A 27952-nucleotide genomic window follows, 5' to 3' on the forward strand; every position below is an offset into this window, starting at 1 on the left:
TATCAGAGAAGGATTGCTCTGGCCTGTGTTAAATGTAATAACATTTCACATCATGGAAATATTTCCCTAAAAATTGCACGATTCCTGTTGAACCAAAAGTTAGAATTCAAAGCAGCTGTCATACTTTAATGAGCAAAAACACCCATGTTGGACTTCCCTGCTGTCACAGTGGATAGAGTCTGCCTGCCGATGCAAGGGACACAGGTTCGATCCCTGGTTTGGGAAGATTCCACGTCTTGCAACTAAGCCTGTGTGCCACAGCCACTGAGCCTGTGCTCTAGAGCCTGCGAACCACAAGTCCTGAGCTCGTACACCACAGTTACTGAAGCCTGTGTGCCTAGAGGCCGTGCTCCATAGCAAGAGAAGTCCCTGCAGTGAGAAGCCCACGCACCACGGCTGGGGAGTGGCCCCCACTTGCTGCCACGAGAGAAGGCCCGTGCGGAGCAGTGGGGACCCACCACAAAGATAAACAAACAGGACATGCATCAAAAACAGAAAAACCACCAGCATTTTCCCACAGTGAACTTTATATTTATGGAGAGTTGATGTAGAGCCATATTTGGTGGCTTTATCACAGTCTCAGCTGCAGAGTGTGTGGTTCAAGTGTGATTGCTACTAAGACATTTACACTGATGAATGTTTAAGCAGTGATTTTTTTAAAATTTAAAAATAAATATACAAAAAAGAAATAGCATCTTATACCTCTACCACCCTAAACCAACCACTATTCACATCTTAGAATATTTGCTTCTAGTCCTATTATTTTTCTTCTTTTGTTTCAGAAAAACCACCTTATTCTTGTAAAAAAAAAAATATACCCACTGTAAAGCATCAATCACTTCCAATCCAATCACTCAGAAATAGCCATAATTGATACCAGATGAATGTAAATTCTAGGCATCTTGCTAACCATCCATCCATACAAATACGTATGAAGATGAATAACTAGAGAGAAACTTTTTATAAAAATGGAATTGTGCTAATGCTAAGTTTCACTGACGATATTTCAGGTCTGCTTCTGGTAATAACACTTATGAGGAGCTCCAAGAAACTCATTTATTGCACAATAATTAAAGACTAGAAATGATATACTGAGACATTTCTGGACTCACCAGAGGTATGGGAAGTCTCCAAGGATCTTCTAAAAACTTAATTAAATAATGAAATATATATATGTATTTTTTATTGCAAGTCTAAAAAATAGTAAGTATCAGTTGTCTCCAAATTGCACAAATTTAGTGGAGGGTTTCTAAAGCCTGGTACTATTGACATTTTAAGCCAGATAACGCTTTGATGTGGGGACCGCCCTGTGCAATGTAGGTTGCTGAGGCTTATCTCTGGCCTATACCCACTAGATGCTATTATCTCACACCCCTTCCCTTTGTGAGAACCAGAAATGTCTGCAGATGTGGTCAGATGTCTCTTGGGGACAAAAATTGCCCCAAGTTGAGAATCACTGATTGACTACATTTAAAATCAAAGTCCCCAAAGGATTTTAAACATGGAGTTTGATCAGCTAATTCCAGAACTCATCCGAAAGGAGCAAAAGGTCAGGCACATCCAAAATGTTCCTGAAGAAGAATAAGATGGAGGGCTTGCCTTTCTAGATCACAAGAACAAAGAGCTCTGATCATGGCAGTGTGGTAGTGATGCAGGGATAGGTGCTTGGCCAGTGGAGCCAACGATAGAGCCCTGAAAACAAGCCTGTACAACTGTGTTATCTTAGCGTATGACAGAGGTGGTGTTTCACATGGTGGGGGGAGGATGAACTGCTTAACAGTACCAGGATATTCATTTATCCATGCTGGGAAAAGTGAAATTAGGTCTCTGTCTCATATTGTGCACAAGAATGTGTGTATGTGTGTGTGTGTGTAGGTGTGTGTATGTTAGTCACTCAGTCCTGTCTGACTCTATGCAACCCCATGCACTGTACCCCACCAGGCTCCTTTGTCCATGGGATTCTCCAGGCAAGAATACTGGAGTGGGTTTCCATTCCCTTCTTCACGGGATCTTCCCGAACCCAGGGATCAAACCCAGGTCTCTCACATTTCGGGCAGATTCTTTACCATCTGAGCCACCAGGGAAGCCCACACAAGAATGTATCCTGGAGGAATTAAGGACTTAAAGGTGAAAAAGCAAAACTTCAGAATGTTTAGAAGAAAATATAGAATATCTTTTCCACATTGGAATAGGGAAGGATTTCTTAAACCAAGAAAAGAGCAAACTATTAAATACTGTTTTTTAAAGTATTTGTAAATTTGACTACTGTGGTAGGCAGAATTCTGTGAATAGACCTCAATGACCCTTACCTTTATTGAACCCCCTCTTTTGAATGTAAGGATAACCTGTGAATTATGATGAATTATCACTCCCATGATTATGTTACATTATATGTCAAAAAAGGGAGTATTCAGGTGGGCTTAATCTAATCACATGAACCCCTTATAAGCAGAATTTTCTCTCACTCAATGATCCCCCACCTTTTTGGCACCAGGGACCAGTTCTGTGGAAGGCAGTTTTCCATGGGGAGGGGATGGTTCAGGCAGTAGTGGGTGATGGAGAGCAACGGGGAGTGGCAGCTAAAGCTTCACTAGCTTGCTCACCTCCTGCTGTGCAGCCTGTTCCTAACAGAGCAGGGGTTAGGGCACCCTGCTCTTGCTGGTGTTAGAAGAAAAAGTCGGACAGGTTCCAAGATTGAGAAGGATTTGATGCACCCTTTCTGGCTTGAAGATGTGCACGCTCAGCCACTCAGTTGTGTCCAGCTCTTTGTGATTCCCCTGGACTGTAGCCTGCCAGGCCCCTCTGTCCGTGATACTTCCCAGGCAAGAATACTGGAGTGGGTTGCCATTTCATACTCCAGTGGATCTTCCCTATCCGGGAACTGAACCTGCATCTCCTGCGTTGGCAGATAGCAGTTTACCACTGCTCCACATGGGAGGTTTGAAGATGTAGTGATAAGCAGTGTAGGTGGCTTCTAGAAACTGTCCCTCTGAAGCATTTGTCCTGAGTAAATATAGTAGTAAAGTGAAATCACAGAGGTGGTGTCTGTAGTGGATGCTGTGGTGTTTCCCAGATTCCTGCTTCAAAATCAAGGCACTTATTCCGTCAGCTGCTGGGGGAGCTGGCGCAAGAGGGGTCTCGGCTGAGTTCTCTTCAAACTCCCTACAACTGAAGAAAACCTTTCTGCCTAAAGTTCTGCCCCATCCCTAAAAGAACCTACTTTCAATGACTTGTGGATATGGGCCAGCCACCTTGCTTCAAGGCAGGACAACTGTGAAGGGCTGTTCCAGCCCCAGAGCTCCCAGGAGGATTGGCCAAGAGCTCTGTTGCAAGCGCACTGCAGTTCAGTTTCTCCCTTGGCCCAGGCCTGCCTCCTTCCCTACTCTAGATGTGGTTTCTGAGAGTGTTTCCTAATGAATCTCCCTCATACAAATCTGAGTCTCAAAGTCTTGTTTCCTGGGGAACCCAACCTACAGCAGTGACTTTGCCTCGAGACTTAGGATATAGGACAATGATATGTACATAAACGAGGAAAGAATTATAAAGCAAAATGTTAACAATTGGCGGCTCTGGATGAGAAGTCTTTGTACTATTCTTGCATCTTTTCTATCAGTCTGCTCCATGATATTAAAATTGTTAAGGTTCCAAACTCGTGATAATCTTAATCACCATGAGGCTTTGAAACCTTATCAGTTCTTCATTTTCTATGATTGATGCACTTGTTCATTTTTAAAAGTTAATTTTGGGGGCTCCCCTGGTGGTCCAGTGGTTAAGAATCTGCCTTGCAATGCAGAGGACACAGGTTCAATCCCTGGTCCAGGAAGATCCCACATGCCAAGGAGTAACTTAGCCCATGTGCCACAACTACTGAGCCAGTGCTCCAGAGCCCACCAGCCACAACTACTGAGCCTCCGCACTGGAGCCACTGAAGCCTTCACACCTACAGCCTGTGCTCTGCAACAAGAGAAGCCACCGCAGTGAGAAGCCAGAGTGCTGCATCAAAGAGTAGCCCTTGCTCACCACAACTAGAGGAAGCCCGTGAGCAGCAACAAAAACCCACCACAGCCAAAAATGCTAATAATAATTAAATCATATTTTTTAAAGTTAAGTTTGTTAGGTACGTGACTTAGTTTACTTCAATTACACCTAAAAGGACACTATTAATACATAGCCAAAGTGTCTATTAATGCTAAATAATACATAGAACAATTTGTGCACTCACGGAGCATTTCAACTCCAAAATGCGCAGTGGCGTTGTTACTGTCTGATAGTTTGAACATCAGTTTGATACCTTATCTGAGAAGTATCACAAGCTTCACCAGTTCTGCTTTGTGTTATTATCTGAGTGATACAGGCTCAATGAGATCTGTAGCTTCTCTCTAGATTGTTTCTGCCAAGTAACTACAGCCTCGGTATCTAAGCGCTCATCTTTGAATGACTCAATAGCATCACTTCCTGCAACATCTTGACTTTTTCCTTTGAGGTTTCTCATTCACATACTGGTCCTCCTTGGCTGTGACTTCACAGTCTCAATTGATAAATAGCTTGTGATATACAAGGTACTTCATTTCCACTAGGGAGCTAAATGTGTGCTGTGTGTTCTCCCCCTCTACTTGATTGTGAAAACCCAGAAAGCAATGTTGTGTAATCACCTAATTTAATTAAACACACTTCACTGGCAATGTTGTGCTGATACTAAAAAAAAAAATCTAAATGGATTTCTGTAGGCTCACTGTATTCTGCCTGCCTTCTTGCCCCATAAGATTATTTAATATACATGCAAGGAGTATGTCAAGGCTGTATTTTGACATGCTGCTTACTTAACTTATATGCAGAGTACATCATGTGAAATACTGGGCTGGAAGACACACAAGCTGGAATCAAAATTGCCAGGAGAAAATACCAACAACCTCAGATATGCAAATGATATTACTCTAATGGCAGAAACTGCAGAGGAGCTAAAGAGCCTCTTGATGAAAGTGAAGGAGGAGAGTGAAAAAGCTGGCTTAAAACTCAACGTTCAAAAATGAACGTTCATCACTTCGTGGGAAATAATGATGGGGAAAAAGTGGAAACAGTGACAGATTTTATTTTCTTGGGCTCCAAAATCACTGTGGATGGTGACTGCAGCCGCAAAATTAAAAGACACTTGCTCCTTGGAAGAAAACTTAGGACAAACCTAGATAGCATGTTAAAAAGCAGAGACATCCCTTTGCCGACAAAGTCTGTATAGTCAAAGCTATGGTTTTTAAAGTAGTCATGTACAGATGTGAGAGCTGGACCATAAAGAAGGCTGAGTGCCACCAAAGAATTGATGCTTTCAAATTGCGGTGATGGAGAAGACTCTTGAGAGTCCCTTGAACTGCTTGCTAGGAGATCAAAGGAAATCAACCCTGACTATTCACTGGAAGGCCTGATGTTGAAGCTAAAGCTCCAATACTTTGGCCACCTAATACAAAGAACCAACTCATTGGAAAAGACCCTGATGCTGGGATAGATTGAGGGCAGGAGGAGAAGGGGGTGACATAGGATGAGATGGTTGGATGACATCACTGACTCAGTGAACATGAGTTTGAGCAAACTCTGGGAGACAGTGAAGGACAGAGAAGCCTGGCATGCTGCAGTCCATGGGATTGCAAAGAGTTGGTCACAACTGAGCAACTGAACTACAACAACTTCTGGGATGTCTGAAACTTAAGTCCATATCATTTCAAGGATAATAAGTTGCTGAATGCTCAAAGACTGATAGTATAGATCTTCATTAAATCACTTGAAAAGTCCATAGATGATCTAAACCTCAAATTACTGCTGTTTGCCAGGATTAGTTATAGAATCTCTAAGTCCAAAATAAGCTCATTTTAATTATTAATTTTTGGATAAAGTTATAAGAAAATGAAAAGTTAGAGCCATAAATGCAAAATTTGTGTTCTTCAGCATCTTTGGCTTATACCGTACTTGCTCCTTTTGCCTATGGAGTTCCTTCTGCTTGGAATCATTTCTCCTCTATATTTATCAGAATCCTAGCTGTCCATCAAAGCCTTGTTCAAATTTTCCTTCCAGTTTGAGGCTCTTTCTGATTACTCTGGGGCACACTGATTATTTTTTCCTTAGAATATCTATTCATTGTTGTTGTTCAGTCCCTGAGTCGTGTCTGACTCTTTGTGACCTCGTGCACTGCAGCACGCCAGACTTCCCTGTCCTTCACTATCTCCCTGCGTTTGCTCAAAGTAATGTCCCCCAAGTCAGTGATGCCATCCAACCATCTCATCCTCTGTTGTCCCCTTCTCCTCTTGCCCTCAATCTTTCCCACCATCAGGGTCTTTTCCAATGAAAGTTATTTTCAGAAAGTTTTGCCTGTAATTGTTTTCCTCTAATTGTTTCCTATAAGTCCGTATTTTAGACTTACCTCACTAGTCAGTCTGTAAACATTTTGAAGGCAAAAATCAGGCTATTTTTCTTGTATAACTCTTAAAATGATTTTGAAAAATTATGTTCCCCCTTAAATATTTTTAATTGACATGTGAAATTCTGTCTTAGCTATAGCAAATGCAAAGGATATAATTCAAAATATTGACTTTAAAGACAAGAAAACAATCAGAAGTGTTTCATGAGTTTTTTAAGAGCATCTAAAGGAATATAGACAATGGCACCCCACTCCAGTACTCTTGCCTGGAAAATCCCATGGATGGAGGAGCCTGGTGGGCTGCAGTCCATAGGGTCGCTAAGAGTCGGACAGGACTGAGTGACTTCACTTTCACTTTTCACTTTCATGCATTGGAGAAGGAAATGGCAGCCCACTCCAGTGTTCTTGCCTGGAGAATCCCAGGGACGGGGGAGCCTGGTGGGCTGCCATCTATGGGGTCACACAGAGTCGGACACGACTGAAGCGACTTAGCAGCAGCAAAGGAATATAGATACTATTGTGATTGATATCTGTAATCGTTCATTTTTAAAAATGCATGGTCTTCTTTGTTAGAAATTTTGTATCATTCTCTTTTCTCCTTGAAGTCATATTTCTCTTTCACATCTCACAGAATTTTTCCTAACAGAAAGTATGCTTATGCTTGAAAGCCTTCTCTACGTGAAATATGTATATAAATTGTGATTATTTTTCTAAATTGTCTGCAACCAGAGGCTTTAAGTGGCAAAATAGTCCCTTTAGATTGACTTATCATTGTAATTATTTTTAGTACACAATCAATCACAACCACATAAATGTATTATACATTTTTATAAATACTTATTAAACATAAAGAATAAAATTTTATTGGAAGGACATGTTTTTTATGAACTACATGAAACTGTTCATTTACCACATGTGAACATTACTTATTGCTTGAAATAAACAAGGTTCAATGAAAATTCTGTTTCTGTTTTACATTTTTATAGATGTAAATGCTGAGAAGACTTGTTCACATAAAATTGTCGGTGGGAATAGAAGGTGTTTTATTATAGCAGTGTCAATCAATTCTATGATTTCTTTCCAAGTAATATGCCCAGAATTATACAGTGATTTATTATAAAAATGTTTTCCATCACTTGTCAACTGTTAACATGATTAGGTCTTTCTTCATTGTTGAAAGCAAAGGATTGGAAACAGCCTACTTAGGAAAAGACTTGTTAAACAGTCACTGGGAGCAATTTATGTTCTCAATTTCTGGGAATAATACCAAAAAACTTTCGCTAAAATGTATCAAATGACTATCAATTATACTGGTTACACATTAAGTTAACCCAATATACTCAGAATGTGTGGGAAAAATAAAAACACTAATTGCAATGTACCTGTCAACACAAATGTTTCTGAGAAATGATTCTTTTTGTGTGTCATATGCTTTAAATGAATTTTCATCAAATCTTCAGAACTGCAGGTTTGTTTCATTCAATTACTGGAAAATATTTATCATATTTACCTAGTTTACAAAGCTGGTCCTCATTGTCAAAACAACCAGTCAAATCAGATTTAAACTTCCTTTCAGGAAAACATTTTACTTTATTTAAATACACATGGAAACAGCCATCACTCTGGTTGTATTAACACTCTCAAAGCTAAGGCACAAAGCCTTGCGCAAGTGTGTTGCATTGGGGGAACTCCTCTTAGGGCTTCCCTCATAGCTCAATCGGTAAAGATTCTGACTGCAATGCAGGAGATCCAGGTTTGATCCCTGGGTCGGGAAGATCCTCTGGAGAAGGAAATGGGAAGCCACCCCAGTATTCTTGCCTGGAGAATCCTATGGACAGAAGAGCCTGGCAGGCTCCAGTCCATGGGGTCATATGAGTCAGACACGGCTTAGTGACGACACCACCACCACCACAAAGGCTTGCCCTGAGTGTGTTGCGCTGGTGGAATGAGGTGCTTCTATGCCCGATGATTTCTTTGCTCTTCTCTTCTGGGACTCTTCCCCAGGAATGACGCATTCTTTGACAGTACCAGGGGGTGGGAAGCAAGAGGACACTGTCCTGCTTCTCCATACTGTGATACATCTGAGTACCACACATCCTGGTGTGGCCCCAAAGGCCCGTGACTTATGCCATGCTTTCTGAGAGAAAGAAATACGTGTAAGACGGGACAAACTTTGAAGCTGTGCTTTGGGTTTTTCATGCCTTGAAGAAAAGAAGCTTCCCTACACCAGTCTTTTTTACTATTGTTTGGTGCCTCGGAGATTCTTATTCTTGTAGCTGAAGGGAAGATGCTCCATAATTAGGTGGGTGAAGAAAATGTCTTTCTTTGTAAAGTGGGAGAAAATTGATTATGAAAGGAGGAGGAAAAGAACTAGCCAGATGCTTCTGCATAGCTGCATTCTCAGGCAGGTCAGTTTTTGGTAAGAATATATACAAAACTTGCGGATCTGAAAGTTACATCCTTTATAGCTGTCTAAATGAAGAGGAACTAAAAAGCCTCTTGATGAAAGTGAAAGTGGAGAATGAAAAAGTTGGCTTAAAGCTCAGCATTCAGAAAACGAAGGTCATGGCATCCGGTCCCATCACTTCATGGGAAATAGATGAGGAAACAGTGGAAACAGTGTCAGACTTCATTTTTCTGGGCTCCAAAATCACTGCAGATGGTGACTGCAGCCATGAAAATAAAAGACGCTTACTCCTTGGAAGGAAAGTTATGACCAACCTAGATAGCATATTCAAAAGCAGAGACATTACTTTGCTAACAAAGGCCCATCTAGTCAAGGCTATGGTTTTTCCTGTGGTCATGTATGGATGTGAGAGTTGGACTGTGAAGAAGGCTGAGCGCCGAAGAATTGATGGTTTTGAACTGTGGTGTTGGAGAAGACTCTTGAGAGTCCCTTGGACTGCAAGGAGCTCCAACCAGTCCATTCTGAAGGAGATCAGCCCTGGGATTTCTTTGGAAGGAATGATGCTGAAGCTGAAACTCCAGTACTTAGGCCACCTCATGTGAAGAGTTGACTCATTGGAAAAGGCTCTGATGCTGGGAGGGATTGGGGGCAGGAGGAGAAGGGGACGACAGAGGATGAGATGGCTGGATGGCATCACTGATTCAATGGACGTGAGTCTGGGTGAACTCCAGGAGTTGGTGATGGACAGGGAGGCCTGGCGTGCTGGGGTCGCAAAGAGTCGGACACGACTGAGCGACTGAACTGAACTGAACTGATGCCCACCTAACCCTTGGGAAGTCTTTAAATACCCCCTGAAGTGTGTATACTACTTTGAAGATAGATTCTTAGACTTTTTGTGGTGCCCAATAACATGCTGGGATATAGTTGATTCTAATACTCTCATTTACATAGTACTTAACATAGGAAGGAAAGTGATACTGACTACAAAAATCATTAAATTCAGCAAATAGATATAAACAAAAATAGCTTATCTTCATTGGCATGTTCTTTTTCTTTAAATTTTTCAAATAAAAAATTTGTTTAAAGTTTCTTTTTCTCAAAAAACCTGTATATTTCTGATTACTTTTGCCTAGAACACATGAAATTCACACCATAGTAATAAAGTTCTTTTAAGTATTAAAATAATTATAGATGTTACTCCTGCTTTGCTAGAATTTCATTTGAGTAATTTTCACATTTTCAAACTCTGTTTTCTATATTATACCTTATTTTTTAAGTGATTCAAATAATAAAGCTGTAAAATAGAATCATTGATGGGAGAAAGGGCTAGAATTGAAGTTGTATTTTTAAAATCTGTCCAAACTTGTCAGTTATGATAAAGGGATATATTAAATGATTAATACTCATTGGTTACCACTGGCGCATAATGTTTTGTAGACAAAATGGATCGTCAGAAGTGATTAACTGAAAAATTGTGAGCCAGTGTGAAAACATGACTACTTTTTTGTCAAAGTAAAATCTTAGCTTTATGTTGTTGACAGAAAACACTTCCAAGGCAGGACAGAAACAAGAGCAGTGTCAAGACATGGAGGTGCCCAGTGGAACTGTCTTGTCCCAGGAAACACCCATCAAGATTAATGCTTGGCAATCGACAGAGGTGAGTCGTCACCGTGGTTTCCTATTGCTGCTCTAACAAGTTCCCAGAAGCTTAGTGCCTTAAGTCAACACAAAAGTGGCATTTGACAGTCCTGTAGGTTAGAAGTCTGACCCAGGGATCACTGGACTAGAATCCAGGTGTCTACAGGGCTGCATTTCTTTCTGGAGCCCTGAAGGGAAATTTTGTTTTCTTTCTTTTTCGAGCTTCAGGGAAGAGAAACTATCTTCCTTTAACTTTGCTTTTGATACCTTCTGTTATTCAAAATTTTATTAACAAAGTTTTCCTTTATACTTTGTGTCTTAAAAAATCTTAAGAAAAAAATTTTTTATCCTAATATAAGAAAAGTCTCTTATTTTTTCTTCTAAATGAAAGTGAAAGTTGCTCAGTTGTGTCTGACTCTTTGTGACTCCCATGGACTTCATAGTGCATGGAATTGTCTAGACCAGAATACTGGAGTGAGTAGCCTTTCCCTTCCCCAGGGGATCTTCCCAACCCAAAGATCGAACCCAGGTCTCCTGCCTGGCAGGCGGATTCTTTACCAGCTGAGCCACAAGGGAAGCACTTTATGCACTCTAGAATTTTACTATATAGTGTTAAGATAGGGGTCTTATTTTATTTTATTTGCACCCCCTGTGGGTAAGCAAGGGCTTCCCAGGTGGCTGTCTTGTAAAGAATCCGCCTGCCAATGCAGGAGACACAGGTTTGATCCCTGGATTGGGAAGATCCTCTGGAGGAGGAAATGGCAACCCACTTCAGTATTCTTGCCTGGAAAATCCCATGGACAGAGGAGGTTGGCAGGCTACAGTCCATGGAGCTGCAGAGTCAGACATGACTAAGCGACAGAGCATGCACTCATGGATAAATAATATTGAATTTATCAAACAGTCCATCTTCCTCTATTCGTGTAAACATTTTTTATTGTGAAATAATTATAGACTTTAGGATGTTGCAGAAATAGTACAGAGGCCCAGGTACACTTCACCCAGCTTTCCAGCAACAGTTTTAAATTTTAGTGAAGTCCAGGTTATCAATTTTTTACTTTATGGACCGTGCTTTTGGTATTGTATCTTAGAACTCTTTGTCTATCCCAAGATCATGTAGGTTTTCTCCTCTGTTTTCTTCTAAACGCTTTATAGTTTCATGTTTTACATTTAGATCTCTGATCTGTTTTGATTTAATTTTTGTGTAAGGTGTGAAGTATAGTTGAGATTAAAAAAAAAAAAAACTTTTTTTCTCTACTGATATCCAATTGTTTCAACACCATTGTTGAAAAGACTGAAATTTTACTCTAAGTGTTTAAGTGTAGATTTTCCTTATCTCTCTTCTTTCTCACCCTGCGAGACTCTCCAATGGACAATCTCTCACCTCTATTTAATTCTGAGACAGTTATCTCTGATTCAGATATTTCCTACTGTTCATTTTAATTTTTCTCTCTTTCTTGAGCTCTTCTTATCTGAATATTAGTAATTCCATTTCTACCTTCATATCTCTTCAGTTTTCTTTATAGACTCTATTTAATGTTTTCTTTTTTCTTCATCTAGAGTTTCTCAATGTGATCTTCCAGTTTGATATTTGTTCTTGGCAAATCCATTCCACTGTTTATCCTGACTGTGTTCTCTGTTTCCACGTTCTGTTTTTACATTTGATATTTAATGTTTCTATTTCATCCTTTTTTATTGTGTTTATTCCTGTTGCATATTGCTTATCCCTTTATTTATTTAGTTTGTATACTAACTTTAAGTTCTTGGTCCATCTTTTCTAATATCTATACTTTGACAAAACCTGTAATTCAGTGTTTTTTTAAAATCGTTTTGGTCCTCAAATGACTGTTTACCCCTCGAGATTATGGCTGCTTTGTCTAGGACTGGTAGAGGTCAGACCTTAGTCCGTGTCAGCTCTGTTAGCTTAAGTGAGATGGGGGAGAAGTGGACTGCAGGGTGGAGAACACGTCCTTCCCCTCCCCTCTCTGTCCAAGAATACCAGAGTTAATCATTGCTCATTCTGAGGATCAGTGCCTCGGATTAGGTCTGTATCTTTAGCACCCCAAGAAGCAGCTTTAGAGGAAGGCACTCCTTCAGTGGTAAACCACCTGCCCCAGGGGATTGGAAGAGGAAGGGTGAAGAAGTGTCTTCTCAAGCCTGCCTGCTCAGTCCCACGGATTGTTCTCACCTGCTCAGGGTTTCTGCACTCACTGGAGGCACTCCCTTCAGAGGACAGCCCCTTTCTTTCGCTCATGTCAGAGATAATCCAGATCCAGTCTCCAGACCAAGGGATACTGTGGCTCAGTTGCTGGTGAAGTTTAGTCTGTGTCCTCTCGAACCCATTTGTGTAATACTTTGAGAAGCCAGAGTCCAAGGCCGTGACTGATGCCAGGTTAATTATTTCAGGTTCCTTTGTAAGTAGGGGAGCCCAATGCCCAGGCATCATTTTAAGCAGGCAGCCCATGTTCAGCACTCCTGTCCTCGGTGATCATTTTAAATCTGTATTTACCCCTCTGGAACTGACCCTCTGGTTTTTTCTCTCTCTCTTTCTCTCTCTTTTTTTTTTTCACTCAGAGATCCACAGCTTCAACCTCCTCACTGTCATGTGTTTGCATTCGTGCTCTCATCTGTGAAGACGTTCGTCTTGTCCTTTAGCATGATGATGCCTTTAATTCTCACACTTTCCTCTTTTCTCCTCCATTGCTCTGCGTTTGGAGAACACATAGCCCTGCAGTATGAGCAAGTAGAACCATTTTGACTGGAAATCTGTTCCAGTCAAGGCCCTATGAAATCGTCTCATTCGTTCGTTTTTCTGTTTTATGTATTTCTCCTACTAGAAAGAAAGGTCCGTTTCTAGAGCTTTGGAGACTTTTCTGGTCTATTATTGAATCTTCAGTTGCCCACTTTGTGTTAATGAAAAATGAAGTGCATGAATGAGGAGACAGTCAATGTTAGTGCCCTTCCCCTCTTTTCCTGTGATAGAGGCTTGTTCGGCCTCCTGCTCTGAGTGCTTCATTCAGGGTTTTGCCGGAGGTCTTATGAGGGGGGTTGGAACTATTTCCTAGTCTTCTGTTCCCAGCCTTTTCCCCCTAGCCACTAGGTATCGGATTTACCTGATTTTCTAGTAGCTCAGAAAAGTGCATAGGATTAAAATTCCACTGTATCTTAATTGCAAAGTAGCCCACAGATTGAAAATCTATAGGTTATTTTCAAAGTTATGAGGTTAAGTCAAAATGATTTTAAAATTTGCCATCAGTTTATTTGCTGCTGCTGGCTTTTAAGGGAGAGAATAGACTTGAATAATCTTATATGCTATGGAGTCTCACAAAGACATAAAATGTCACCTACTGGGTTTTTTTTTTAATATCAGTCTTTAAATTCTTATCATTATTGTTTTTTCTTTAGAGGAATCCGCTGTAATTGATTTACATCATTTCACATCTTATATCCATGAGCAGAAAATGGTGCCCATCTCTCGAAGTTTAAAGCTTCCTTTTTCAAAGCACAACTATGTCAGAACACTCTTCCGTCATCCCATTGACAAACATTGCTGTTATTACTGTCAAGAATACTTGATGCAATCCAACATGTCCTCTTCAGTAATCTTCTCTTGTAGCAGAAGACAAAACCTACCAAGATGAATAGTAAATCTAATTGTTGTTGCCAAATGTCCTGCATCTACATTAAAATTCTCATGTTCTTAGTACAGAATGAGAAAGAAATGATATTGTTGATTGCTTTGGCAGAAGAGGGGTACTTAAAAAATCTTTTAAAAACTTTTAATAGCAACTTCTTTAACTATTCTCTTTCTACAAATGCAAAAATGATCTAAAAGCAGTAAGTAAAATTCTGAACAGAATAGGACTTTCAAAACCGAATAGTACTTGCCTCTGATACATTCAAAACTAGAGAAAGCCTTTAAATTTATGACACTTAGACATGGATGAGTTCTGTCTTTGCATACTGTCCAGAATTTTTATTATTAAATTTGCTAATTAGTAAGGCTATTTGTAGCTTTTCATCAGCTCAAAAGACCTTCCTCTTTTCCTACTTGAGAAGATCCAACAATGAGGTTATGATTTTTTTGGCTCTCAGTTGTTTCCATAGCAACAGTTAGGGATGCTATAAATTGGTTCACACAAAATTAAAGCTGACCAAAGCCTTCAGTGTAGTTCTGAGTTACTAAATCGCTAGTGACAGAAGAAAAATGTTTATTTCTTACTGCCTCTGTTTATTATTTATTAAGTGAAGAGTAAACAATTTTTATTCTTGAGTCTATTAACATATATCATTTATGATATTTGCAAAAATTTGAACATATCAAAGCTGTTAGAGAAATGAACATTATACTTATCCTAATTATGTTAATTCATCTTCCTTTTACCTCTTTTTTGCATCTTTGTGCTTAAAAGTCATTTGTTTCCATTTTTATATTTTTATTCTTTTTAAATTAGAAAATACTGAGAAAAGTTTAAACAATATAAAAGGGTAAGAACTTATTTATCTTATGTTGTATTCTTGATGTATAAATTAATCTTAACTTATTTAACCCATCCCTGTTGGTAATCATTTGGGGATTTTTTTAATGTTTTTGTCTATTAAAAGCAGTGTTGCAATAACAACCTTGTACATGCATTTTTATGATGCTGTCCCAAAAGTGGAATTGCTGAAAGGTTATATTTATTTTTAGTTTTGAAAAGTACTGCCAAATTGTCCTCCCAAAAGTTGCACCACTTTATATCCACCAAAAGTGTATCCCCTCATCTTTGTATATACTATTATCAAATTTCTACATCTTTGTCAATCTAAGAGGTAGAAAAATCTTGTTTAAATTTCTTTTATCTTAATTGTAAGTTTGAACAACTTACCACGTGTTTATTGGGCTTTGTGTTTCTTTTTTTATTTATTTATTAATTCATGTCTTTTGCCCATTTTTCCACTTGGTTTCTATCTTTTTCTTTATCAGTTACTAGAGCTATTTGTCTGTTAAATATTTAACCCATTATCTGGTCCTTTAATCATTTTTAGTTTTCACTTGATTTTTTAAAATTTATTTATTTTTAATTGGAGGCTAATTGCTTTACAGTGTTGTGTTGGTTTCTGCCATACATCAACATGAACCAGCCATAGGTATACATGGCCCCTACCTCTTGAACCTCCCTCCCACCTCCCACCTCCCACCCCATCCTAGCCCTCTACGTTGTCACAGAGTACCGGATTTGAGCTCCCTGCATCATACAGCAAATTCCCACTAGCTCTCTATTTTACATATGGTAAAATGTGGGCCATAAAGAAAGCTGAGCACTGAAGAATTGATGCTTTTGAACTGTGGTGTTGGAGAAGACTCTTGAGAGTCCCTTGGACTGCAAGGTGATCCAACCAGTCCATCCTAAAGGAAATCAGTCCTGAATATTCATTGGAAGGACTGATGCTGAAGCTGAAACTCCAATACTTTGGCCACCTGATGCAAAGAGCTGACTCATTGGAAAAGACCCTGATGCTGGGAAAGATTGAGGGCAGGAGGAGAAGGGGACAACAGAGAATGAGATGGTTGGATGGCATCACCGACTCAATGGACATGAGTTTGAGTAAACTCTAGGAGTTGGTGATAGACAGGGAAGCCTGATGTGCTGGAATTCATGGGGTCGCCAAGAGTCACACACGACTGAGTGACTGAACTGAACTGAATATATATGTTTCAGTGCTGCTCTCCCAATTCATCCCATCCTCTTCTTCTCATTGTGTTCACAACTTTGCTCACTATGTCTGCATTTCCACCGCTGCCCTGCATGGAGATTCATCAGCACCACTTTTCTGAATTCCATATACATGCGTTAATATACAATATTTGTTTTTTTCTTTCTGTCCTATTTCACTTTGTATAATAGGCTCTAGGTTTATCCACCTCATTAGAACTGACTCAAATGCATTCTTTCTTATGGCTGAGGAATATTCCATTGTATATATGTACAACTTCTTTATCCATTTATCTGTCAATGGAAACCTAGGCTGCTACCATGTTCTAGCTATTGTAAATAGTGCTGTGATGAACATTGGGATATAAGTGTCTTTTTCAATTCTTGTTTCCTCAGGGTATATGCCCAGTAGTGGAACTGCTGGGTCATATGGTAGTTTTATTTCTAGTTTTTTAAGGAATCTCCATACTGTTCTCCATAGAGGCTTTATCAATTTACATTCCCACCAACAGAGCAAGAGGTCCCCTTTTCTCCACACCCGCTCCAGCATTTATTGTTTGTAGATTTTTTGATAATGGCCCCTCTGACTGGTGTGAGGTGATACCTCATTGTAGTTTTGATTTACTTTTATCTAATAATGAGTGATGTTGAGCATCTTTTCATGTGTTTATTGGCCATCTGTATGTCTTCTTCGGAGAAATGTCGGTTTAGGTCTTTGCCCCTTTTTTCACTGGGCTGTTTGTTTTCCTGATGTTGAGCTGTATGAGCTGCTTATATTAATGTATTCTGTAGATTAATCCTTTGTCATTCATTTGATTTTTTACTTTATTTATGGCTTTTTTTTTTGCCTTTTAGAAATAAAAACACATTATCCACCACCCACCCCCACCCCACCCATGTTTCGCCTTTACTGTCATACTGCTACCACGTTCCACTTCTAACATCAGAGACATGGGTTTTCTATACTTTAGAGAATTCTCTGGCACCAGCTGGATGGCCTACAATTTAATCTATTTCTGATGCTTTCTCCTAGAGACAGCATCAGATCCCACAGGCTAAGGGCTCAGTCCGCAACACTTCCTTCCCCCTGCCTCTGCTTCAGATACCAATTGCAGGTCCCAGGTTGTCACCTATACTTTTGGCTGGCCGCTATAAATCCACGTCCCAGTGACCCCTTCCTGAGGTCTGATCATTTGATAAAACAGCTTTTAGCAGTATTTGCTTACATAGTCGGGGAAAGTTACATTTATTGGTTTATTATATAATAAAGAATATATAAAGAACACAAATGAACAGGCAGATGAAGAAATACGTAAGCTGAGATTGAAAAATGCACCCAAAGCCATTTTGTGTGCAGGAGCTTCTGTAGCCACGGAATTGGGTGTACCAGTCTCCCAGCATGCAGTTGTGTTCACCAACCCAGAAGTTCTTTGTACTATGTACCTAGAATTTTTTAGTGGAAGCTTCATCATATAAGCATGATCGATCATTAACTGAATCTCCAACCCACCTCCTTTCTTGGAAGGTTAGGGCTGAAAGTTTCAAGTATCTAACCATGGCTTGAGCTTTCTCATGGCCAGTCCCCATTTTGAAGCCTTGAAGAACCCGCCAAGAGTCCCTTCATTAGAACAAAAGATACTCCTATCACCCAGGAAATTCCAAGGGTTTTCAGAGCTCTGTGCCAGGAACTATGGTTGCTGTTGGCGGTGGTGGTTGTTTAGTTGCTAAGTCATGTCCGACTCTGTGACCCCACGGATTATAGAGATATACAGGGGAATCTCTATAGCTTTCTCTCAAATTTGCTATGAACCTAAAACTGATCTAAAAAATAGTCTCTTGAAATAAAAAGCTGGAGTGACATTTTATAAAGTCTTAGACTAGAGAAAGTATTTCTAAAAATAACTTCATATCTGCTGCTGCTGCTGCTAAGTCGCTTCAGTTGCGTCCGACTCTGTGCGATCCCATAGACGGCAGCCCACCAGGCTCCCCCATCCCTGAGATTCTCCAGGCAAGAACACTGGAGTGGGTTGCCATTTCCTTCTCCAATTTCATATCTAGATGCCATATCTAGAGGAGAATTTGACTACATTAAAATTGGACTTCTATAAGATTGTGATATTGTGATCATAGGAAGAAAGACACGTTTGGTCTTGTCCATGGGTCCTGAACTTCCCAGGTGGTACAGTGGTGAAGAATCTGCCTGCCAGTGCAGATTTAGAGATGTGTTTGATCCTTGGCTCAGGAAGATCCTCTGGAGACAGAAATAGCAACCCACTGCGGTATTCTTGCCTGGGAAATCCTATGAACTGCACCATGTCAGGCTCCTCTGTCCTCCACTCTCTCTCAGAGTTTGCTCAAATTCATGTCCATGGAGTTGGTGATGCTCCCTTACCATCTCATCCTCTTTCACCCCCTTCTTTTGCCTTCAATCTTTCCCAGCATCAGGGTCTTTTCCAATATCAGCTCTTTGCATCAGGTGGCTAAAGTACTGGAGCTTCAGCTTCAGCATCAGTCCTTTCAATGAATATTCAGGACTGATTTCCTTTAGGATTGACAGCTTTGATCTCTTTGCTGTCCAAGGGACTCTCAATAGTCTTCTCCAGCACCACAGTTCAAAAGCATCAATTCTTGCGTGCTAAGCCTTCTTTATGGTCCAACTCTCACATCCATACTTGACTACTGGAAAAACCGTAGCTTTGACTATGCAGACCTTTGTTGGCTAAGTGATGTCTCTGCTTTTTAGTACTGTGTCTGGGTTTGTCATAACTTTCCTTCCAAGGAGCAAGTGTCTTTTAATTTCATGGCTGCAGTCACCATCTACAGTGATTTTGAATCCCAAGAAAATAAAATCTGTCACTGCTTCCACTTTTTCCCCTTCTATTTGCCATGAGGTGATGGGACTAGATGCCATAATTTTTGTTCTTTAATGTTGAATTTCAAGCCAGCTTTTTCACTGTCCTCTTTCATCCTCATCAGGAGTGTCTTTAGTTCCTCTTCACTTTCTGCCATTAGAGTGATATTATCTGCATATCTGAGGTTATTGATATTTCTCCCAGCAATCTTGATTCCAGCTTATGATTCATCCAGCCTGGCATTTTGCATGATATAACCTGAAGACTGTTGAGAGTCCTTTGGACTGCAGGGAGATCAAACCAGTCAGTCCTAAAGGAAATCAACCCTGAATATTGATTGGAAGGACTGATGCTGAAGTTGAAGCTCCAATACTTTGGCCACTTGATATGAACATCTGACTCATTGAAAAAGACCCTGATGCTGGAAAAGACTGAGGACAAGAAGAGAAGGGAGTGACAGAAGATGAGATGGTTAGATGGCATCGCCAACTCCATGGACATGAATTTGAGCAAACTGGGGGAGAGAGTGAAGGACAGGGGATCCTGGCATGCTGCAGTCCATAGGGTCACAAAGAATTAGACATGATTTATCTACTGAACTCTACATTAGAAAATAATAAGCAGGGTGATGATATACAGCCTTGACCTACTCCTTTCCCAATTTTAAACTAATCAGTTGTTCCATGTCCAGTTCTAACTGTTGCTTCCTTGACCTGCATACAAGTTTCTGAGGAGACAAGTATGGTGGTCTGGTATTCCCATCTCAAAAAATTTCCAGTTTGTTGTGATCCACATAGTCATAGGCTTTAGCGTAATCAATGAAGTAGAAGTAGATGTTTTTTGAATTACCTTGCTTTCTCTATGATCCAGTGAATGTTGGCAATTTGATCACTGGTTCCTTTCCTCTTGGAAACCCACGTTGTACATTTGGAAGTTCTGCTGAAGCCTAGCTCAAAGGATTTCGAGCATAGCCATGCTAGCATGCAAAATGAACACAATTGTACGGTAGTTTGAACATTCTTTAGCATTGCCTTTCTTTGGGATTGAAGTGAAAACTGACCTTTTCCAGTCCTGTGGCCACTGCTGAGTTCTCCAAATTTGCTAACATATTGATTGGAAAACTTTAACAGCACTATCTTTTAGGATTTGAAATAGCTCAGCTGGAATTCCATCACTCCACTAGCTTTGATCCTTCCTAAGGCCCACTTGACTTCACACTCCGGTATGTCTGGCTCTAGGGAAGTGACCACACCATTGTGGTTATCCGGGTCATTAAGACCTTTTTTGTATAATTCTTCTGTGTATTCTTGCCACATCTTCTTAATCTCTTTTGCTTCTGTTAGATCCTTGCCATTTCTGTCCTTTATTGTGCCCATTCTTGCATGACATGTTCCCTTGACATTTCCAAATGTCTTAAAGAGATCTCTAGTCTTTCCCATTCTATTGTTTTCTTCTATTTCTTTGCATTGTTCATTGAAGAAGGGCTTCTAATCTCTCCGTGCTGTTCTCTGGAACTCTGCATTCAGTTGGGTGTATCTTTCCCTTTTTGTCTTGCCTTTTGCTTCTCTTCCTCAGCTATTTGTAAAGCCTCCTCAGACAACCACTTTGCCTTTACTGCTTGGCAATAAAAAGGAACAAGTTATTGATGCATGCAACAACTTGGATGACTCTCTGGGAATTATGCCAGGTGAAAAAAACCAATCTCCAAAGGTTACATCCTGTATGATTCCATTTATATAACATTCTTCAAATGTCAGAATTACAGAAATGAACACACTAGTAGTTGTTGGGAGCAGGGCATGGTAATAAAAAAAAGCATCAGGAAGGAGACTTATGGTGATGGAAATCTTGTGTATTTTGACCATAACAATGTCAGTATCCTGAATATGATTTTGTTCTATAATTTCGCACAATGTTACTTATAGGGGAAACTGTGTAAAGGACACACAAGATCTCTCTGTGTTATTTCTTACAACTGAATGTGAATATACAATGATTTCAGAATACTGATGAATTATAAAAAGTTGCAAATCACCTGGAAAATGGTTTGACAGTTTCTAAAGATGTTAAAAATAAATCTATTCTATGACCGAGCCATTCTCCTCCCGTGTAGATATCCAGGAGTAACAAATACAGTTGTCCACAAAAAGATTCATGCAAGAATGTCCATAGAGCTTTATTCATAATAGCTGAAATGTGGAAACAACCAAAATGTCCATGTGCAGGAGAGCGGATAAACAAATTGTGATATTTTCATACAGTGTAATACTTTTTATAGAAAAAAGTACCAATACACCCAAAACATAGATGAATCTCACAAATACTATGTTAAGCAGTGGGAATCAGATACAAAAGAATACATAATGTATGGCTACATTTATATGAAGTCCAAGAACAGGCAAACATTGATGGTGGTATAAAGTATAATACTCTTTACTGGTGATGAGAGGATGGTATCAACTGGAAAGGAGCTTGAGAGAACTTTCTGGAATGAAGGAAATGTGATTACTTAAGTATACACAGAATATTAAAAGTTATTGAGCTTTATACTTAGGGTTTTGCATTTTACTGTTTGTTAATTATGCCTCAGTAATTACTGAAAAAACCATTTTCCCCTATTCATGGGGGAAGAAAGACAAGTCATCCAATCCCACTGTGAAGACTTTGTTTGGATCCTTCTCCAGACAAGCTGTAGAAAACCTATTTATGACAGTTATGTTAAATTGAAAGTCTGAACAGTTTATCATTATTGATGACATTGAGTTATTGTGATGTTCATCAGTTCAGTTCAGTCGCTCAGTCGTGTTCAACTCTTTGCAACCCCATGGACTGCAACACATCAGGCCTCCCTGTCCATCACCAACTCCCAGAGTTTACTCAAACTCATGTCCATTGAGTCAGTGATGCCATCCAACCATCTCATCCTTTGTCATGCCCTTCTCCTCCCGCCTTCAATCTTTCCCAGCTCTTTTCAAATGAGTCAGTTCTTCACATCAGGTGGTGGTCAAAGTATTGGAATTTCAGCTTCAGCATCAGTCCTTCTAATGAATATTCAGGACTGATCTCCATTAGGATGGACTGGTTGTATCTCCTTGCAGTCCAAGGGACTCTCAAGAGTCTTCTCCAACACCACAGCTCAAAAGCATCAATTCCTCTGTACTCAGCTTTCTTTATAGTCCAATTCTCAGATCCATACATGACTACTGGAAAACCATAGCTTTGACTAGATGGACCTTTGTTGCCAAAGTAATGTTTCTGCTTTTTAATATGCTGTCTAGGTTGCTCATAGCTTTTATTCCAAGGAGCAAGCATCTTTTTAATTTCATGGCTGCAGTCACCATCTGCAGTGATTTTGGAGCCCAGAAAAATAAAGTCTCTCACTGTTTCTACTGTTTCCCCATCTATTTACCTTGAAGTGATGGGACCAGATGCCATGATCTTAGTTTTCTGAATGTTGAGCTTGAAGCCAACTTTTTCACTCTCCTCTTTCACTTTCATCAAGAGCCTCTTTAGTTCTTTGGTTTATGCCATAAGGATGGTGTCATCTGCAAATCTGAGGTTATTGATATTTCTCCCTGCAGTCTTGATTCCAGCTTGTGCTTCTTCCAGCCCAGCGTTCCTCATGATATACTCTGCATATAAGTGAAATAAGCAGGGTGATAATATACAGCATTGACATACTCCTTTCCCGATTTGGAACCAGTCTGTTGTTCCATGTCCAGTTCTAACTGTTGCTTCCTGATCTGTATACAGATTTCTCAAGAGGCAGGTCAGGTGGTCTGGTATTCCCATCTCTTTCAGAATTTTCCACAGTTTGTTGTGATCCACACAGTCAAAGGCTTTGGCATAGTCAATAAAGCAGAAATAGATGTTTTTCTGGAACTCTCTTGCTTTTTCAGTGATCCAATGGCTGTTGGCAATTTGATCTCTGGTTCCTCTGCCTTTTATAAATCCAGCTTGAACACCTGAAAATTCAGGGTTCACATACTGTTGAAGCCTGGCTTGGAAAATTTTGAGCATTACTTTACTAGCATGTGAGATGAATGCAATTGTACAGTAGCTTGAGCATTCTTTGCCGTTGCCTTTCTTAGAGATTGGAATGAAAACTAACCTTTTCCAGTCCTGTGGTCACTGCTGAATTTTCCAAATTTGCTGGCATATTGAGTGCAGCACTTTCACAGCATTATCTTTTATAGGTGTAAACACAATTATTTTTGTTAGAGTTCTTATCATTTGAGATACATATTGAAATAAGTGATATATCTAAGATTTGCTTCAAAATAAAATAGATGGGAAGTGGTAAAGATACAAATGAAACAAGACTGGTTGAGTTGATTCTTGTTTAACCTACTTGACCGGATTATTGTCTGCTTTCTTTACTCCGTGATAAAAAGTTTAAAATTTTAAACATGGATAAAAGACACACACAGGTAACTCTGTTACTACCAATAAAACAGAGTCTGCCTCTGAGATAGTAAGTTCTAAGGATGCTCAAGAAGTGGCAGGAAAAGTCCATGCCCTCAGAGAAATCATTGCTTATCTGCACTAGGTAGCAAAGAGCGACTTTTTCATACTTAGAAGGTACAGATTGCGTTTTTACTTATTTATTTATATTAATTGGAGTATAGTTGATTTAAAATATTTTGTTAATTTTGGAGTACAGCATAGTAATCCAGTATTTTTACAGATATACTCCATTAAAAGTTATTACAAGACAATGGCTGTCATCTCCTGTGCTATCACAATATATCCTTGTTGCTTGTCTGTTTTATCCATGGTGGTTGGCATCTCTTAATCCCATGCTCGTAGTATGCCCCTCCGCCTTGCCTCTTCTCTTGGTAACCATTAGTTGTTTTTTATATATGAGAGTCTGTTTTGCATATACATTTATTTGCATTATTTTAATATTCCACATGTAAGTGATGTCGAACAATATTTGTCTTTCTCTGTCTGACATTTCACTAAGCATAATATTCTCTTGGTCCAGCCACATTGCTGCAGGGAGAGGGGATTTTTAAGGGTAGAAAACCGCTCAACACTCAGTGGACACCCAAGTGTAGATAACTTCTGTGCTAATTTTCAATCCAAATGTATGATAATGTTAGCACACACAGACACATTGTGCCTACGTAAATTGTCCATTTGCTGTAGCAAATTGAAGCAATGGGATTAATTTTTTTCTACTTTCGTGTTCTCTTTTGCTTTCCATAAGGACCTGATGTTATTTTGTGAGGATGATCCAAAGCCAGTTTTGCCGATAATTCCTACTTCCATTGTCTCATCAACGGCGCGGTTGTCAGAAGGGCAAACAGATGTTTATAATCTCTGGGATACAGGTAAATTAAAGAATAAAAATTGTACTCAGAAACGTGAATAAGAAACACTGGACAGGTATTGTTTTTCGTCAGATTTTATTTTGTGAAATATAGCAACAGTGGCTTTAACTTTGGTCCTGTGGGAAAAGATTAACGTGGATAAATTCAGTCTACACAGGGTCCAAGAATCTTGTTTTACTATTTGTTTCAATGTTTTTGTCTGTTTTGCTTTATTCACTTTCATTGTTTCATTTCAAAAATTATTAACTACAAATGTTAAATCTTTTATATTCATAAATTTTTTTCTTTAAAGCATAAAGTTCATTTTAGCTCCTTTTCTTGTTTGTATTAATCTTCTCTTTGATGAAGAGCTTATATTTTTCAGAAGCAAGCATTAGATGAAAATATGAGAAAGTGTGAAGCATGGTGTCCCACAGATTGGTTAATGATCTCTTGAGTAATTAACACTAGAGAATGGCACAGTGCACTACTGGCCTCCAGTAAATTACACTATCGAATTCCAGCCAGGCTCTACTGCTACTCAAGATCTGATTGATCCACTGTCCAGCCACTCCAGCCTGTCTGTTCTCCATGAACTCAGTTTCCAATACATTCTTCCCTTGATTTTCTCAGGAAAAAAGGATAAAAGATCTGTGAAGATGAACAAAACGTTCCAAGTAGTTTTTATCCGCTCATATATCTTTGCTTTTATTTTCATCCAGGCATCCTTTTCACAGAGTTGGCTCCTTATATTCCGAGTTTCATCTTCTCCCTCATCTTTGGACCATGCACCTTAGTTTCCCATTATATAGAGTCCCAATATCCAAAATATTAAAACTGAAGTTTATTAGTATAGTTTTACTGTAAAAGTTCACTTGTATATAGTTTTCTTATAAAGCCAGTTCTAAGACTGGTGAGGATATTTTAATCAACCCAGAAACAAGAAATTGTGGGTTATGGTGATATTTGTAGTATAAGGTTGGCGTTATTCACATAAATAATTGGTTATAAGTGGTAACAATTTTTTAGACAGCTTGCTTTTATTCTTAGAATACACTTTATGTAAATTGGTCCAGATCCAGAAATTTGAAAGAAAACGTAAGGAAAATGTTTTTGTGTTTTAATATCCCCTAACATTTCCATCCCCTAATATTTTTAATAGACTTTTCTAAGAACAGTTTTAGGTTCACAGCAAAATTGAGGGAAGGTACCAAGATTTCCCCATATACCCCTCTTCCCCAAACAAGCGCCACATTCTGCACTCTCAGCATCCCACACCAGAGTGCTGCATTTGCTGCAAACAGTGAACCTACATTAACACTTTTCTTTTTAATCATCCAAAGACCATACTTTTTGTTGGTGTTCACTCTTGGTGGTGCACATTCTATGGGTTTTGACACACGTATACAACACGTATCCACCATTACAGTATCCTACAGACTGCATCTCTGCCCTAAAAATCCTCTATGCTCTGTCTATTCTTTCCTCCCTCCTCTGTAACCCCTGAAAATCACTGACATTTTAAATATCTTCAGAGTTTTGCCTTTTTCCAGAAATTCATTAAGTTAGAATCATGTAGTATGTAACCTTTTCAGATGGCTTCTTTCAGTTAGTAATGTGCATTTAAGGTTCCTCCATGTCTTTTCATGGCTTAATAGTGCATTTTTTTTATTAGTGCTGAGTAAGATATATGAGGGAATTTATCCATTCACCTACTGAAGAACATCTTGGTTATGTCCAAGTTTTGGCAATTTTAGCTAAAGCTGCTGTAAATACTCCTGTGCAGGTTTTTGTGTGACATGCTTCTCTCTGCCAGCATTTTAAACAAGAAATTGAGTATAAATGAGCATCAGAAGCAACCCTTAAGAGGAAAAAAGTCACAAAGCATATCGCTTGAGAGATGATTCTACCCTTTTACTTGTTTAGGACTCATCTTAATTGGAGGAGCTTTTCCGATTTTTTTTAAAGATTTTTTTTTTTTTATGTGAACCATTTTTAAAATCTTTATTGAATTTCTGTTTTGGTCTTTTCTCCAGTCTTCCCTTCACACTGATCTCAGAGATAGCTTGCAAATGCAGATCTTAGCATTTCATTTTTTTCCAGCTTAAAACCTTTTAACAGTTCTCTACTGCCAGTAAGTCTAATTTTTTTTTTTTTTTTTACTGTCTTGTAAGACTTTTCATAGTCTGGTTCGGGCCAACCTTTACAGCCTCATTACCAATACTGCCAGTATTCACAATACTTTGTGACATTCTATTACTCTCTCCTTAGAATGTCTTTGTTCCAGTTACTTCAGCTGCATAACACATCGCTCTAAAACTTTTGTGGCATAAAATAGCCATTTATTCTGCTCACGGATTCTCTGGGTCGGGAATTAGGACAGGGCACAGTGGGGGCGACTGGTCTCTGCTCCATGACGTATGTCTGGGCCTCAGCTCGAGAACACAGAGGCTGGGGACAGGAATCATCTGATGGCTCATCCACTCACTTGTCGGGTAACTGATGCTTGCTGTGTCCGCTGGGCCTCAGTTTCTCTCCACATGCGTCTCCTTATGTGGTCTCTCCCCGTGGGCTAGTTTGGGCATCCCTGTAGCACGGTGGCTGGGTTCCAAGGCTCAACATCCTGTGAAGGCAACGACCAAGCAGAGCAGAATAATTTCAAAAGCCACGCCAGGATACTTCCCCCACCCCATTCAGTTTATCAAGGCAATCGAGAAGTCTTTCCAAAGTTCAAGGGGAGGGTACGAAGATGCCTACCTCTCAATGGACAAGTGTCAATGTCATATTGAAAAAAAAGCATATGGAGTGGGAAGTGTATTAGCACAGTTGTCTTTGGAATATACAGTCTGCCACAATTCTTCACCAAATAATGAATGCTTAACAAAATCCTATTCAAACAGCAAGGCCCAGCTCGTTTGGCAGAAACCAACACATTTCTGTAAAGCATTTATCTTGCAATTAAAAAATAAATAAATTAAAAAAAAAAAACAAAAACCAGCAAGGCACAGCTCAAATGTCACTATTGCTATAAAATCTTTCCACACACTAGTTTCTCCTTTCAGTGTGTTCCCACAGGACTTGCCCATACCCCCAAAATAGAATTTATAGTTTTGTATCATAATTATTTATTTAATAAGATTTATTTATTTTTACATTACCTAAATAATAAGTGAATGTATTCTGATTTTTAAAATTCAAACCATGTAGATAGAACTAAAACTCCCTTCCCTGTTTTGGCTGTTGTAAACAGTGTTGCAGTGAACACGGGGGTGCGTGTATCCTTTCAGACCATGTTTTTCTCCAGGTATATCCCCAGGAGTGGGATTGCAGGGCCATCAGTGAGTTCAGTTCAGTTCAGTCGCTCAGTCGTGTCCGACTCTTTGCGACCCCAGCACGCCAGGCCTCCCTGTCCATCACCAACTCCCGGAGTTCACTCAGACTCACGTCCATTCAATCAGTGATGCCATCCAGCCATCTCATCCTCTGTCGTCCCCTTCTCCTCCTGCCCCCAATCCCTCCCAGCATCAGAGTCTTTTCCAATGAGTCAACTCTTCACATGAGGTGGCCAAAGTACTGGAGTTTCAGCTTTAGCATCATTCCTTGCAAAGAAATCCCAGGACTGATCTCCTTTAGAATGGACT

At 39.5% G+C, this 27952-nt stretch overlaps 1 protein-coding gene across 1 annotated transcript in view; it reads left to right on the plus strand.

Annotated features, from left to right (window-relative positions):
* The window catches only part of ENTHD1 (ENTH domain containing 1), an 86459-nt gene that overhangs the window by 20863 nt on the left and 37644 nt on the right, over window positions 1-27952 (plus strand). Inside the window, exons 3-4 of the mRNA XM_005899454.2 lie at window positions 10352-10467; window positions 24209-24332. Coding sequence (XP_005899516.1) covers window positions 10352-10467; window positions 24209-24332 — 240 coding nt within the window. The remainder of the gene's footprint in view (window positions 1-10351; window positions 10468-24208; window positions 24333-27952) is intronic.

Source organism: Bos mutus, chromosome 5 (assembly GCF_027580195.1).
Source record: "Bos mutus isolate GX-2022 chromosome 5, NWIPB_WYAK_1.1, whole genome shotgun sequence".
In the NCBI taxonomy this organism is placed as follows: Eukaryota; Metazoa; Chordata; class Mammalia; order Artiodactyla; family Bovidae; genus Bos; species Bos mutus.